Source organism: Kogia breviceps, chromosome 3 (assembly GCF_026419965.1).
Source record: "Kogia breviceps isolate mKogBre1 chromosome 3, mKogBre1 haplotype 1, whole genome shotgun sequence".
Lineage (NCBI taxonomy): Eukaryota > Metazoa > Chordata > Mammalia > Artiodactyla > Physeteridae > Kogia > Kogia breviceps.
Window position 1 is genome coordinate 28,467,134 of NC_081312.1, and position 16,889 is coordinate 28,484,022.

Below are 16,889 nucleotides of genomic sequence, written 5' to 3' on the forward strand. Positions count from 1 at the left end.
ACCTAGGAACAAAGCCATTCATTTTTGCAAACAGCAACCTCAAGACTTTCTCTTTCTGCTCCCAGGTCAAATCTCCAATGTCCAAATTTCCTTGAATATTTGTCCTAAAGAATTTCAAAAAAAAAATTTTTTAAAATGGTCAAAGTAAGCATCTCTTCTTTTTAAAAAATATAAAATATGTAAACATGAGAAAATTTCTAAATCATAACTGAATATTATGAGGTTTCCAAATGGAATGACTACGAAGCAAACCACGTCCATTACAAAATCGTAAATTTGAAAAGCACATTAACATGGTAGCCAATTTGAAGTGTTATGTAGTCATTAAACTGAAAATAAGAAAAACTTTAACAACATGAAAAAAATCTGTGCTCAAACATTAAGCAAATAAGCAAAAAAGAAAGTTGTAATGCAATATTATGTATCCAGATAACACCAAGACAAAAGGTACAAGAAAAAAACAGTTGTTTGGTGAAATTATTGATAAATTCCTTTTTAGCAAGTCTTTAGTATTAGATATTTTGCTATGAAAATAGAGTGATGAGGTAAATATATAAAATACCATGTAACTTATCTAGTCTATTTCTTACCTCCAAATAATTTCATCAAACAACTTTTTTTCTTGTACCTTTTGTCTTTGTATGTATCATTATTTGCTTAAGAGGCAGCTAAGCCTTCCAGGAAGGTATTTGTCTATACCATAACTTTTCCAAAGGATTCACAGTCTACTTGCTATTTACAAAAGTTGGCTGACATGTAGATAGAGTATTGATGTATAACGTAAGAAATATTTTTTCATATACGTCAGTTGGGTTAGTTTTAAGTTTAGGTTTTGCCTTATGATCACCATATACTTTAACTGTCCTTCCCCAATCTGCCTCTTAAGCAGACAATGTAATATTTTAACTACAATTTCTGCCTTCCTGGCAGAAATCCTATTGAACACTAGGATTAAAGTGATAAGTTGCTCATGAGGCAGAATAGGGAAGTGTCCAGTTTCTGCAACAACAATGTGGAGAATCATTTTATGCACCTTCCTCTGAAAACTTATATACCACTTAATAAACAGTAGATTTTAAAAATGTAAAAGAAACTGCCTTATGTATGGTGGGGACTCAACTTGCTTGACTTATTACATAAAAAAATAAAGTGAATCTCTTGGTAATAGTTATTATAATAACTATTATTATAATAGAATAATAGTAATAGTGTTATTAACAGACTTCTGAATATGGCAAGAAGGTAAAAAAAACTATAGTATGGACATTTTTGAAGAAGAGTCATTGGCCATGTCCAACCTTCCCAACAGCTATACAATTTAAAAGAACCTACATATTAGCCTATTAAAAAATAATTTAAAACAGAAAACACATTTGGAAGCCCTCTCAATAAGATGTTAAGTCATAGTAGTAGGGAGTCGTTTTAAGTTTCTTAAGACCTTTGAAGAATCTAATCATGTTGGGTTATAAAACAATTTTTGCAGAATCATCTTTAAAATGCACTATAATTTAATCCATGGTTTATAGGGAGAAAAGTATTCAAATAGATTAAAATGCTAACAGGAAACAACAATTGTATATAGTCTACAAATGTCTCAATCATTCTACCACCTTTATCATGGTGGCAGTAGATCTCTAGTGTATTTTAAAGCCTTGTGGGGACTTTTGGTTAATACAATGATGGAGGGGGCACTAGCGGGTGTCCTCCAATCCATAGGACAGTTCTGTACAACAAAGAGTTGCTGCTGCAAAGAATTGTTATGTTGATTTTTTAAAATTATCGGTTTGATTAGATATTATTACCTATGAATTTCGTCTCAGAATAGTAAAGGGAACATTACAAAATATTTGTGAAAAGTATGTTTATCAAAAATGTTTAACCTGAATCTAATCAAACCTTTATAACAAAGTTATAGGAAACAAAATAAAGGAACATGTTAAAAGATATTACAATGACATTCAAAATGGAACAAATAATCCCTTTAACAAGTCTCTGTCACACAAAAAACGGGGGACATCTACTAAGAATACCTACTAAGCCCCACACAGTATGCTAAGCATAGGAGTTGCAAAGATGAGTAAGACAGTTCCTCTCCTCAAGTAACTTACTGAGTAATCTAGTCAATACTTAGATATTACCAAACTGAACTTTTCAGGGTTTTTATTTCTCTAAAGGGCACAAGAAGAGCAGTACAAAGGCAAAATATTAAAGCATTATTAGTACCATTTATTGGCCTCCATAAGATCCTGATTCACACTGTTGGTGCTGTGCTCTCTGCCATCAAATGTTCGGATTTTGGGATATTCTGTTCTTCCTGCACATGCCTCTCTCATTTTAAAATTGAAAGCAGCTTGTGCTACCTGTTTATAATGCTTTCTGCTAAATAGGATCTGTTGCTTTACTTGGTGTAGAGCATCTAAAAAGAATCTTTCCACTTCTGTTCTTTCATCTAGTATGTTCTTGGCCAGCTTCTTTACTCGATTCATTTCCTTGTCCTTCATCTGAAGAAGATGCTGCAGCTTGAAAATTTCAATCTGACCCGCTTGGTTCTCTACCATTGCCTGCTGCTGCAGTTTTAAAACTTCAGTCTCAAACTCTTTGGTCATACAACTCAGGGCAGTGTCCAAGCTTACTACCTTCTTCTGAAGAGTTTGGATTTCTAATCTCTGCTGGGTAAGCTGCATTATCTTTTCCTTAACCAACAGATCATTGATTTCCTAAAACAGAAAGATGAGAGAGGTGAGAGATTTTTTTAAAATTAATTTCAGAACTTAAAAGTTCCTCACTAATATCCATTACTTCATGAGATTTGAGTTTGAGGCCAGGTTGCAATGGTGATATTTTGGTATTCTGTGCATAAAGAGTAAGAAACATCAAGAGTCCCTGTCTGGACTTAGGAAGGCCACAAATTTTGCTAATTAAGAAACTTTCCTTCCTCTAAAATTATGAAAAGTTCAATATTTTATATCATCAAAAAATATTCCAAAATCAATAAGACTGTACAGTAAAACAGTAATTTAACAACTATATACTGCAAACTGTGGCAGTCTGCTAGTTGCCTATCCTAGTGTCCATTTTCCATTTCCTCCTTCGTAATAAAACCTCAATTTTATTCAGAAAGGTAGTAAGCCCAGCTGAAAATTCCCAGTTTCCCTTGTGTTCAGCAAAGCCACGTGACTAAGCTCTGATGGAAGAGCTGTGAGTAGAAATTTGTGTAGGACTTCCAGGAAGAGCTCTAAAGGGAGGGGCATGCTGTTTTCCTTCGTGTCCTTCTTCCTCCCTGTTGTTAGCGCTCCAGCAGCTGCTGCGGGCCATGAGGTGACTCTGAGGATATAAGCCATATGTTGCGGAACAAAGTTGAGGAGCCCGAGTGTCTGCCAAATTTGTGGCACTACCATTCCAGCTCTGGATTGCTTACCTCCAGACTTCCTTTAGGGAAAGAATACACCTTACATGGGGAAACCATTGTCGCAGCTGAGGACTTATTCCTAAGTGATTCAGGGACCAACTCTAAGCAAAGTAAAATGAATACTAAGGTAGTAGAGGACAGGAGTTATATTTATGTTTCGGATGTATTCTTTATAAAGCCAAGTCTAAAGTTTCTTATAAGTCATTCAGTAATTAACTTTTCAGATAAGAAAAATACACCATCCAGACAGAAGAAAAATTGTCCTATTGTCCTTATGTATCACTACTATACTCAATTCTTAGTATTCACCAACCCAATCTTTACAAAAAAAGGAAACAAAATCTAAACGAACCTTTTGCTGTAAAAGGAAAGTCTGAGTCTCTTGCAACTTCTGAGAGTTTTTTTGTAGAGCATCAGCTTCCTTCAGGTGGTATGCGAGAGCTTTCTGGAGATAAATATTCTCTTTAAAAACAGCTCTTCCAGCATTGTTCAATTGCCTGAAATAGATAGATATAAGATCCCAAAACACAGACATAAGATTTAAATATTAGCAAACTAGAACAATGACTGCTTTATCCCTTAACATTAATAATAATGATCATCTGGAATTCCCTGGCGGTCCTAAACGTGGCCGGCCCGGGTTCAATCCCTGGTCAGGGAACTAAGATCCCGCAAGCTGCACGGGGCAACCAAAAAATAATAACAATCAATAATTTAAAAAAATAATAATGACCAGCGCTTATTTAGCTTATGGTGGGTACTCAATAGTTAGGTGGGGATCTTGAGAACTAAGTTCTCACCAACAGGAAAGTAAAAAGGGACGTGTTACTTCCAGCCCAAGGCAATTAAGGGCAGGTATGAGTTTCCCATGCTTTCTCTTTGTACATGTGACTGGACATGAAGAACAAGATGGAAGCAGCCCAGGTTCCTGAATCACCCCTGGAGTAGAGCTGTCAGACCCACATTAGATTAGAAATAAACCATTGAGACTTAGTTTATTAACACAGTGCAGTTTAGTGTTACTTTCACTAATATACCTCATGACAACTGTGCACAGTTGCCATTATTAACACCATTTTTAGATGAAGAAATTTAATTTCAAAAAAGTTAAGAAATCTTCTTACAGTCAGTTAGTATACATGTTGAGAACCAAAGTGTAACTTTGAAGCCCAGGTTCTTTTGTCCACACTATGCTGCTACGAAAAGGGTGGATGGAAAAGGGGTGGGTACACAGAGAGAAAGAAACAGTGAAGGAAAGTAAACCAGAAAATTTGAAGAAAGCAAGCCAGGAGAGAAGGGGGTAGAAAACATGATAAGAACAAAAAAGACTAGCATAGAGGTAAGAGGGGCTATTAGAAAGAAAAAAGAGGCAGTGATCTCCTACACAACAGCTTCATGGTGGGCTTTGTCTGCCAGCATTATTATCTTCTTCTCAGCCTCTTTTTCTAGTCGGTGCTAAAAAAGAAAACAGGCTGTTTTAATACAGTTATATTTCTTTTTTTTTTTTTTTTTTTTTTTTTCAGTTATATTTCTAACAACAAATTTTACACATAAAAAGTTAAATATTTATTTTATAATGTCAAATAAAATACTCCTGTCCACATGACCTGATGTGAAGTACTCCAAGTATCAGTGGAGGAGCCAACAAAGAGGATAGTGTGAACACAGGGACTTTAGGGTACTTCCCAATTTCACCATTAAAAATCAAAATGACATATAAATAGAAAAAAATTCCACATCAGACCTGGAAAGCAGAGCTGGGAGAAATTTCTGTTAAATACAATGTGATGAGAATCATTTATTCATTCATTCAACAAATTCCTAGTGAGTACTAATAGTGTACCAGATTTTTTAGATATTAGAGATGCTGTGGTGAACATAACAGATAAGGTTCCTGTTCTCATGGAGGTTATATTCTAGGATGAGATCCAAACAATATAATAATTAAAATGCATTGAGCATTTACTATGTGCCAGGCATGGTTCTACACATGTATTATTTACTTCTCACAACAATGTAATTAGATACCTATGAATTAGGTACTATTATTGTCCCCAAAGACAAGTATTGAGGAAACTGAGAGAAAGGTTAGTGACTTGTCCAAAATCATATAGCTAGTAAATGGCAGAGCAGGGATTCATATGCAGGCAATTTGATGCTATACAGCCTCCCAGCAAGTAAACAAATAAGAGAATTAATAGACTGTGATAAATGCTATAAATGAAATAAATGGGGTAATGAAATAGATAGTAACTGAGGGAGGTAATTTTATCTTATTTTATTTTAATTTTTTTATTTTTTTATTTTATTTTTTTTGTGGTACATGGGCCTCTTACTGCTGCGGCCTCTCCCTTTGCAGAGCGCAGGCTACGAATGCACAGGCTCAGCGGCCATGGCTCACGGGCCCAGCCGCTCCGCGGCATGTGGGATCCTCCCAGACCGGGGCACGAACCCGTGTCTCCTGCATCGGCAGGCGGACTCTCAACCACTGCGCCACCAGGGAAGCCCAGGGAGGTAATTTTAGATTGGGTTTAGGGATTATCTCTTTGAGGGGATGACATTTGAGCTCTGAAGCATGAGAATAAGTCAGAACTGCAATAAGAACATTTCAGGAAGAGAGAATAGCAAGTACAAAAATATGCAGGTGGGGAAAGGTTTGGTGGTTCACGGAACAGAAAGGATTAAATGAGAAAACACAACAAAATACTAATAACCTGGGGGAAGTCCTGTATATGATCAGGTGGAACATGCTGAGGTATGAGATGAATGAACAGGGCTTACTAGAAAGCCCACTGCCATGGACCAGCAGCACTGGGGCTCAAACCAGTATAGGAGTTTGTATCTAACCATGAAGTCGGTACCTCACATGGTAAGGCAGACACTGCTGTGGCTGGACAACCCAACCCTCATTCCCATCCTCCTTTTTCCTTCCCAGCTTCCACCAGTGGCTGGAGAAACAAAACATCCCCTTTCCCTGGCGTCCATTATAACATGGTTCTGGACAATCAGAGAGATGTAAGAAGAAATCTGCTAGGAGCTTCTGGGGAAAGTTTTATGGTTTCCAGAGAAAAGTGACAGATACAGATGGAGCCTCCCTTCTTCCCGCCCTAAGAGAGATGACTCTCAGAGCTGCATTAACCATCTTGCAATTAGGAGGGAAAGGCCAGCAGCCACCTACTTCCAGATATTAAAATCCTATTTATATAAGCACTGTCATTCAAGTAATCTGTAAACTGACCAAGCACTTCTAACATTTGTTTGTGGAACGTTACACCAAGTAGGAGAGAGATCAAGTGTAGGGTGGAGTGAGGAAGGAGGCAGCTGAGAGCAGCCCGTTCCTGAGCACTTCCATTCCTAACAGTGCCAGGAAGTGCCTGAGAGGGAAAGCATCTAGATACTGCTCCTGCCCCACTCCCAGGTTATTCAATACACAAACTGGAAACCTAGAGCCACTTTTGAAAGCAAATCCTTTTATATAAACCTGATATGAATACTTATTTGCCTCACCCTCACTTCCCTACATTCCCACCAATTTGTGAAAAAAATTATTCATTTCTTTCCTAAGGATGAAAAATTAAGGAAAATATTAAAAGAATTAAAGAAAAACCAGGGGGACTCTGAGAATTAACTTTAGAAGCACAGAGAAATGTGGAAGTTTGTGATGTGCTAAGGAACATTTTTGAGCCCCCTTTTTATTTATTTATTTATTTATGGCTGCTTTGGGTCTTCGTTGCTGCACACACAGGGGCTACTCTTTGTTGAGGTGCGCGGGCTTCTCACTGCGGTGGCTTCTCTTGTTGTGGAGCACAGGCTCTAGGCGCACGGGCTTCAGTAGTTGTGGCTCGCGGGCTTTAGAGCGCAGGCTCAGTAGTTGTGGCGCATGGGCTTAGTTGCTCCACGGCATGTGGGATCTTTCCGGACCAGAGCTCGAACCCATGTCCCCTGCACTGGCAGGTGGATTCTACACCACTGCGCCACCAGGGAAGTCCTGAGCCCCTTTTATTAATATCCTTAGTTGGATTGACTAAGGGAAGACCCTCACGTGTATCAGAGTAACCTCTCTAATCCCATCTTCCCTACAAAAAGTGGTACATAGAACTTTAGTTCCACCAGGAGACACCAAGCTGGGGTGGGGGATGTGTCCTGAAGCCTTGGTCAGATGACGATCTCTCTTGAGGATTTCAAGAATCTCTAACTAAGAGGGGGGAAAAGATAATCTTCTAATAAGATACCAAATGAAAAGTTGATGTCTCAGAATAGATATAAATATACTTACGTCGTTCTAGTACACAATATATTTATTTATTAATGCAAATATGCTGTACCTTTTCTTCCAAAAACCTGCCTTCCAATCTCCTAAGAGTCTCCTGATGTTTCTGCTCTGTGTTCCTTAAGTCCTCCTTCAGCTAAAATTAAAATAACCAAAAATAGAATGGTCAGTAGGAAATGGGGTGGATTGGGGCATATTCCTGGAAAATTCTCAGTCAAGAAATATTTTCTGTTATACATTACCTCTTAATCCTGAACACACAGAAAAACTCCATGCCCTCCCTCTGAGTACCATACTTCTCATAATCGTCTATAGATTTACAAGATCAGTATTGATTTTCTAAAAAGATTTTCATGAATAACAGTTTTCAGAACATTCAGATAAGTTACTATCATATTCATTCCCCCCAAATATCTTCATTTTAAACATGTGGACTCACAGAATCATAATATTTTAGAATTACCAGGAATCTTAGGGGTCAGACTATAGAAATCTCCCACTTAATATAGGAATCTCTTCTATGAGAAAAATATCTAGAGACAGAAGTATCACTAATCAAATCCTATTAATTCACTAGGCTGCCCTTTTAAGAGTTCCCATGTTTAGAAAATTCTTCCTAGTATCAATCTAAAAAGTATCTCCCTGTGATTCCCATAGACAGATCCTTCTATCCTCTAAAACTACATAGAATAAAAAGGACATAAAATTCTTCCAGGCAAAGAGAATTGAGCTAACTTAAAGCTATGATCCTGAAGGCTATATATACTGGCAAGAACCAATCAGATTGAAATCGGCCCACTCAATCTAATATTCATGCCACAAAAAAAGGCAGTAGAGAAGAGCTTTCCATCACACAGACCAGAGTTCAACTGTTAGCTCTCTGACTTACCAGCTGTTTGGCAAATCACTTATCTTCTCTAAGTCTCAAGTCTCCAGGGTAAAAAGAGGATAATAATAGTAGCTATTCTCATAGAGGTGTGACAAAGATTAAATAACAAATAATACACACAAAACACTTAGAATAGTAACCATTTAATACAGAGGTTAGTTATTTTATGTCTAATATTGTCCTCCCTTATACTTCACAATTTTCCTTACTGTGATCTCTGTCCTAACAGTATTAAATCTCCATTTGATCCATATCATATGATTTCAGATGTTCTTCTTTCTTCCTGTATTTTTTATACAATTTTTTAAAATGGCCTCATATTGTCAAAGACTTTCAAAATTAATGTCAATATATAAATTTGTGGAAATGTCTACCAACCCAGTGGGATGGGGGGGTGGACCTTTCAGTTGCCATTGGGGTCCCCAAAAATCTATAAATTAATAAATAAATCTTTTGAAAGATAATTAGGCAATGCATATGAAAAACCTTAAAAGTTCACATTCAAATTTAACCTATAAATTTCACTATAACTTCTAAGAAGTTATCCTAAAAACTAATTAAAAATATAGAAAAATACTTTGTTACTTAGATGTTCCTCAGTTAATAATAGTGAAAAATTAGAAAAAAGTCCAAATGTCCAACAACAAGGGACCGATTAGTAAATCATGATATATCTACCCAATGAAATTTCATGCATCTAGTCAAAAGGTTTTATAGAAAAATACATAATGGCATTGAAAAATGTTCACAATATGTAAAGTGAAAAAATCAGGTTAACAAACAATTTGTACATCATAACCTCATTTTTGTAAAAATAGCATATATTGTAGATACTTTAAAATATATTTATACATAGCAGAGGTGGAAAAAGTAAAGACAATATACCAAAATAGTAACAATGGTTATCTTTAAGTAATGTAGTTGTGAGGAGAGGGTTTTTCATTTTCTTTTATCAGCTAAATTTGCTGAAATGGGTATTATCACTTTGTCAAAAGAAGAAAGACTAAAACAAATTATTTTTAAAATGTTAATTGCAACTTACCAATGTATGCTCCTTTTGTTAATCAGGTAATGGAAATAATTTTTTCTTTAAATTTATGCTTTGAATACCTTTTGATAAGCTAAACTTAATTGGCCTCTTTAAAATTTCTATAATGAATCCTATATGCACAGTATAATTAATTTTCCTTCCATTTTTAAAATTCATGGGCCCCACACCTGCCTTAATTCTTCCATATTTGGGATTCCACATAACCATCTTATTTTTTCCCATTAGCCAGTATCTTTTCATCTTATTTTTTCCCATTAGCCAGTATCTTTTGCCTTTGAATTTTAAGTTTTCCTGGCCCACTACCCCTCTTTGAAAGGGCTGAAATTTATTTCTCCACTAGGTGGCAACATTGTTCTTTAAAAAAAATCACACCAAGGCCCAATAGAATATGCACTAGTTCTTTTTTTTTTAAACATCTTTATTGGAGTATAATTGCTTTACAATGTTGTGTTAGTTTCTGCTGTATCACAAAGGGAGTCAGCTATATGTATACATATATCCCCATATCCTCATAACCCCTTCCTCTTGAGCCTCCCTCCCACCCTCCCTATCCCACCCCTCTAGGTGGTCACAAAGCACAGAGTTGATCTCCCTGTGCTATGCAGCTGCTTCCCACTAGCTATCTGTTTTACATTCGGTAGGGTATATATGTCAGTGTTACTCTCTCACTTCGTCCCAGCTTACCCTTCCCCCTCCCTGTGTCCTCAAGTCCATTCTCTGTGTCTGCATCTTTATTCCTGTCCCGCCCCTAGGTTCATCAGTACCTTTTTTTTTTTTTTTTAGATTCCATATATATGTGTTAGCATACAGTATTTGCTTTTCTCTTTCTGACTTACTTCACTCTGCATGACAGACTCTAGGTCCATCCACCTCTCTACAGATAACTCAATTTCGTTTCTTTTTATGGCTGAGTAATATTCCATTGTATATATGTGCCACACCTTCTTTATCCATTCATCTGTTGTGGACACTTAGGTTGCTTCCATGTCCTGGCTATTGTAAATAGGCTATTGTAAATAGAGCTGCAGTGAACATTGTGGTACATGACTCTTTTTGAATTATGGTTTTCTCAGGGTATATGCCCAGTAGTGGGATTACTGGGTCATATGGTAGTTCTATGTTTAGTTTTTTTTTTTTTTTTTTTTTTTTTTTTTTTTTTTTTTTGTGGTATGCGGGCCTCTCACTGTTGTGGCCTCTCCCGTTGCGGAGCACAGGCTCCGGACGCGCAGGCCTAGCGGCCATGGCTCACGGGCTTAGGTGCTCCGCGGCATGTGGGATCTTCCCGGACCAGGGCACGAACCCGTGTCTCCTGCATCGGCAGGCGGATTCTCAACCACTGCGCCACCAGGGAAGCCCTATGTTTAGTTTTTTAAGGAAACTCCATACTGTTCTCCCTAGTGGCTGTATCAATTTACATTCCCACCAACAGTGCAAGAGGGTTCCCTTTTCTCCACACGCTCTCCAGCATTTATTGTTTGTATATATATATATTGGCTGCATTGGGTCTTTGTTGTTGTGTGCAGGCTTTCTCTAGTTGTGGAGAGTGGGGATTGCTCAGCAGTTGTGGTGCAGGGGCCCAGCCGCTCCACAGCATGTGAGATCCTCCCAGGCCAGGGCTCGAACCCATGTCCCCCGCACCAGCAGGCAGACTCCTAACCACTGTGCCACCAGGGAAGTCCCTGTTTGTAGATTTTTTGATAATGGCCATTCTGACTGGTGTGAGGTGATACCTCATTGTAGTTTTGATTTGCATTTCTCTAATGATTAGTGATGTTGAGCATCGTTTCATGTGTTTGTTGGCAATCTGTATATCTTCCTTGGAAAAATGTCTATTTAGGTCTTCTGCTCTGTTTTGGATTGGGTTGTTTGTTTTTTTGATATTGAGCTGCATGAGCTGCTTGTATATTTTGGAGATTAATCCTCTGTCAGTTGCTTCATCTGCAAATATTTTCTCCCATTCTGAGGGTTGTCTTTTTGTCTTGTTTGTAGTTTCCTTTGCTTTGCAAAAGCTTTTAAGTTTCACTAGGTCCCATTTGTTTATTTTTGTTTTTATTTCCATTACTCTAGGAGGTGGGTCAAAGAAGATCTTGCTGTGATTTATGTCACAGAGTGTTCCTCCTATGTTTTCCTTTAAGAGTTTTATAGTGTCCCGTCTTACATTTAGGTCTCTAATCCATTTTGAGTTTATTTTTGTGTATGGTGTTAGGGAATGTTCTAATTTCATTCTTTTACATGTAGCTGTCCAGTTTTCCCAGCACCGCTTATTGAAGAGGCTGTCTTTTCTCCATTGTGTATTCTTGCCTCCTTTATCAAAGATAAGGTGACGATATGTGTGTGGGTTATCTCTGGGTTTTCTATCCTGTTCCATTGATCTAGATTTCTGTTTTTGTGCCAGTACCATATTGTCTTGATTACTGTAGCTTTGTAGTATAGTCTGAAGTCAGGGAGCCTGATTCCTCCAGCTCCATTTTTCTTTCTCAAGATTGCTTTGGCTATTTGGGGTCTTTCATGTTTCCATACAAATGAAATTTTTTGTTCTAGTTCTGTGAAAAAGGCCATTGGTAGTTTGATAGGTATTGCATTGAATCTGTAGATTGCTTTGGGTAATATAGTCATTTTCACAATGTTGCTTCTTCCAATCCAAGAACATGGTATATCTCTCCATCTGTTGGTATCATCTTTAATTTCTTTCATCAGTGTCTTATAGTTTTCTGCATACAGGTCTTTTGTCTACTTGGGTAGACTTATCCCTAGGTATTTTATTCTTTTTGTTGCAATGGTAAATGGGAGTGTTTCCTTAACAACTAGTTCCTAATTCACTTTGATTCAGAACGTATACCTACACCTAGGATGGCTATTTTAAAGTTCCTGAAAAGTTAGTGAACTTAACTTGATTCATTCTGCAGCATTCTCGTATAAAACAAAACTAGATATTCTTCCTAGAAACTTTTCAGCTTTATTGAGGAATTGTAGACAAATAAAATGTATGGTAGTTCAAGTGTACATCATGATGATTTGATATACATATACACTGGGAAAGGATTCTTCCCATTTAGTTAGTGGCAAACTTGATATTCCTTCAATTATATTTAATAAAAGACCCACTCAGCATTTAACATAGATTTATTGAGCATTACTGTGTATCTTGTCCTTCAATTAATACAAAGCATAGTACTGTTCATACCTCAAGAAATTTACAATCTAGCAGGGGAGATAAGACAAATAATAAATATAATATCAAGATAGAATGGGCAAAGTGGTATAAAAGAAATACAAAATGCTATGGAAACATACAAAAAATTATTTTTTTGCTAATCATCTTTTAAAAAATTTTTTCTCTTTTTTCTAGCTTAATTGAAATATAATTGATCTATAACATTGTGTAAATTTAGGTGTACAATGTGTTACTTTGATACACTATATTGCAAAATGATTACTACCATAGCATTAGCTAACACCTCCATCATGTCACAAAAAACTAACATTTCTTTTTCTGTAGCAAGAACATTTAAGATCTACTCTCTTAGCAACTTTCAAGTATGTCATACAGTATTATTAGTTATAATCACCATACTGTACATTAGATTCCTAAGAACTTGTCAGTCTTGTAACTGGCAGTTTGTACCCTTTGACCAACATCTCCCTATTCCTCCCCCTGCCAGCCCAAGTAACCACTCTGAGTTCAGCGTGGTTTTCTTGGCCGCACCACACTGCTTGTGGGATCCTGCAAACCAGGGATTGAAGCTGCACCACTGCAGTGAAAGTAACAAGTCCTAACCACAGACCACCAGGGAATTCCCAAAGTTCAGCTTTTAAAATTATTTATTTATTTATTTTAATAAATTTATTTATTTTATTTTTGGCTGTGTTGGGTCTTCGTTGCTTTGCTGTGCACGGGCTTTCTCTAGTTGTGGCAAGCGGGGGCTACTCGTTGTCGTGTGCGGGCTTCTCATTGTGCTGGCTTCTCTTGATGCAGAGCACAGGCTCTAGGCGTGCAGACTTCAGTAGTTGTGGCAAGAGGGCTCAGCAGTTGTGGCTCGTGGGCTCTAGTGTGCAGGCTCAGTAGTTGTGGCACACGGGCTTAGTTGCTCCACGGCATGTGGGATCTTTCTGGACCAGGGCTTGAACTCTTGTCCCCTGCATTGGCAGGCGGATTCTTAACCACTGTGCCACCAGAGCAGTCCCTCGGCTTTTTTTAGATTCCACATATAAGTTGTATTGCACAGTATTTGTCTTTCTCTGTCTGACTTATTTCACTTAGCATAACGCCCTCAAGTTTTGTCCAAATTTCCACAAATGGCAAGAAGAAAATTATTACTTTCAAACAGCACACTGAGAAAGTCCTTATGGAGAATACGCATTTGAGCTGAGCCTCTGAAGAATAGGTAAAATTTTAATGGACAGAGCTCTATCGGGAGTATATTCCAAATAGAAGAAACAGCGTAAAGAAAGAAAAGCAGAAAAGACTTCAGGGAAAATCCGGGTTGGGTGAATTAAAGGTGGTGTGTATGGGAAAGTGTAGGAAAAGGAAATAATACGTTCCAAAGTAGGTGTAGGGTCTTGATTTTCACGCTAAGGTGTCTGGACAATATTCTGTTTACAATAAAGAAGATCGTTTATAATCTTCTTTACTAAAGAAGATTCTTTTTCCTCCCTTGTTGCTATATTTATTTTAAATATAGCAGTGTGTACACGTCAATCCCAAACTCCCTAACTATCCCTTCCCCCCACCCTTCCCCCCGGTAACCATAAGTTCGTTCTCTAAGTCTGTGACTCTATTACTAAAGAAGATTCTTGAGGCAAGTGACCAGAACATCATCAGAACTGTGATATTTTAAGATTATTCCTGCAGTAGTGTGTACTTTGTACTGCGGTGGTGTGGTGAACTTAAAATACATCCACATTTGGAATTTCCTGGCGGTCCAGTGGTTAGGACTCAGAGACCTCATTGCCTAGGGCCCAGGTTCAAACCCTGGTCAGGGAACTAAGATCCCACAAGCCCCAGGGACCCGCCAAAAAAAAAAGTTGAACTCAGAGTGGTGGTTACCTGGGCTGGGGGGAGGGGGAAATGGGAAGATGTTGGTCAAAGGGTACAAACTACTGGTTATAAGACTGACAAGTTCTTAGGAGTCTAATATGCAGTAATAATAGTAGCAGGATCAGCAACAGCAGGTAATCTTGACCATGCAGTGCTAAGCATTTACAGTGAAACAGATTACAGGTATCCCCACTTTTCTGAAAGTTCGCTTTACACCACTCTGCTTTTACAAAAAAACCTACATTAGTACCTGTTTTCGCTAACCGAAAGTAATCCAGAGAGGATTTTCACTTTTATGAAGAAAAGGCGAAAAGCAAAAATATAGTGTTCAGCGGCGAGCGGTGTTACTGAGGCAAAGCGCACCCTTAGCCACGAGGGGAGTGGCACCACTAAACTCCTTCCCTGGGAACTATACTCAGCGTCAAGCTGCCATAGCTTTGAACTATGTCTGTGAGCATCTGTGCTTTATCTTGACTTTGTACTTCTGTTAGCAAGGTGTGTCCTATGGTAACTGCTTCTTCAGCTTAGGAAAGGTTTCACAGGAACTACTTTCAGATAGTGAGGGAAACCTGTATTTCATTTAGTCTTCACGATGACCCTTTGAAATTGGTACTATTGTTCTCACCCCCATGTTACAGATGAGGAAACTTAACAAGATACCCAAGTAGTGAAGACAGTATTTACACTCTAGCAGTATGACTTCAAAGCACCAACTTTTAGCCCCTATACCACATGGTGTATGGCTATCTTAGGTGGCAATACTACTTCTGTTACTATTACTAATAATGGCAGCAGTTGCATATTAGAGCTGGCTCATACCAGGAATTTTGCTAGCACATTGTAAAAGCATTAGTAGCTTGAAATTGGCCACAACATAAGTATTTACACAAAGGAAATCAGCAAATGCTACAAATGAGGACCTTTTTTTGCAGAGAGCTACACACCACTGTTAATTCTCACTATGTGACATACACTATTTTAAGCACTTTACATATATGAACTCATTTAAGCCTTATAACAACACTATGAGCCGGTAACTCTTATCACCCCCATTTTACAGATGAGGAAACCTAGGTATAGAGAGGGTAAGTAATTTGCCCAAAACCACAAAGCTGATTTCAGCTACTTGTGCCCAGCCCTCATCTGTGCCATTTATTGCATTGTCATTAATGCAATAGAACTATTTTCTGAACTGAGGGAATGGAAAGAGCATGCAAAGTCAGAGAAACTTTCTGAAAATACTCAGTTTACCTCACCACATCCACCCCTACCCAGAGTGTCTTAAATTTTTCTAAAATTTTCATTCATCAGTCTAAACATATTTTCCTTTAGGACATTGCTACTTTGCCCCTAATGTTTTTCTGGATCTGTAGTTCCAAAGGTTTAACTGCTGATAAATGTGAGCGGGTGTATTGGCTAAGATCTGGTGAATTCACAAAGAAATCAAAGCTTAGAAAAAGAAAAGTCTAACCATCAAGACTTTTTGCGTCCAGTCCTACACTGATATGTCTTCCCTGTTTCTCTCATATAATCCCTAAAATGTCAAAGGGAGTCCTTTACTATCTCATAGGAGTAAATTTCTATGAAGGCCTTTGCAGACATGAGTAGTTAATTCTAATCTCCTTAAAAAAAAAAAAAAGGAAGAAAGAAAGAAACTTACATCATCTAATTCTTTCTCTACTTGGATTTTCCTCTTCTGGAATTGTTTTATTGTTTTCAGCTCTGTCTGAATCATGCCAATTTCTCTGGCTTTTTGATGGAACTGTCCCTCCAGCTCACTTATTTGCACAGTATATTTTTGTTCCTGTAGGCAAAAAAAAAAAAAAAAAAAAGGTAAATGAGTTAGGAAAAAGAACAGAGGTCACACAGAGTCCTGTTCCATATGAAGCCTTAAGCCATTTGTCTATCTTTGAAGAAATTGTTCCCTTTTTATTTTTGCTTTTGCATAATTTTTAATTTTTATTAAAAGAGACCAAGTGCCTTGAATAAGGAAAAAATTCTAAAATGAGCTGATCTTGTATAGAAAATGTAGATATTTATTTAAAAGAGGTACGAGGGACTTCCCTGGTGGCGCAGTGGTTAAGAATCTGCCTGCCAATGCAGGGGACATAGGTTCGAGCCCTGGTCCAGGAAGATCCCACATGCCACGGAGCAACCAAGCCCGTGTGCCACAACTACTGATCCTGTGCTTTAAAGTGCGGGAGAGCCACAACTACTGAGCCCATGTGCCGC

General features: G+C 37.8%; 1 protein-coding gene across 3 annotated transcripts in view; it reads right to left on the reverse strand.

The window, feature by feature from the left end:
- The window catches only part of BBOF1 (basal body orientation factor 1), a 40,211-nt gene that overhangs the window by 9,780 nt on the left and 13,542 nt on the right, over positions 1 to 16,889 (reverse strand). For all 3 annotated transcript variants that reach the window (XM_059055856.2, XM_067028111.1, XM_059055855.2), the window contains exons 4-9: positions 16,318 to 16,461; positions 7,735 to 7,815; positions 4,794 to 4,864; positions 3,762 to 3,906; positions 2,224 to 2,717; positions 3 to 104 (exon numbers count right to left, since the gene is read on the reverse strand). In XM_059055856.2, coding sequence (XP_058911839.1) covers positions 3 to 104; positions 2,224 to 2,717; positions 3,762 to 3,906; positions 4,794 to 4,864; positions 7,735 to 7,815; positions 16,318 to 16,461 — 1,037 coding nt within the window. The remainder of the gene's footprint in view (positions 1 to 2; positions 105 to 2,223; positions 2,718 to 3,761; positions 3,907 to 4,793; positions 4,865 to 7,734; positions 7,816 to 16,317; positions 16,462 to 16,889) is intronic.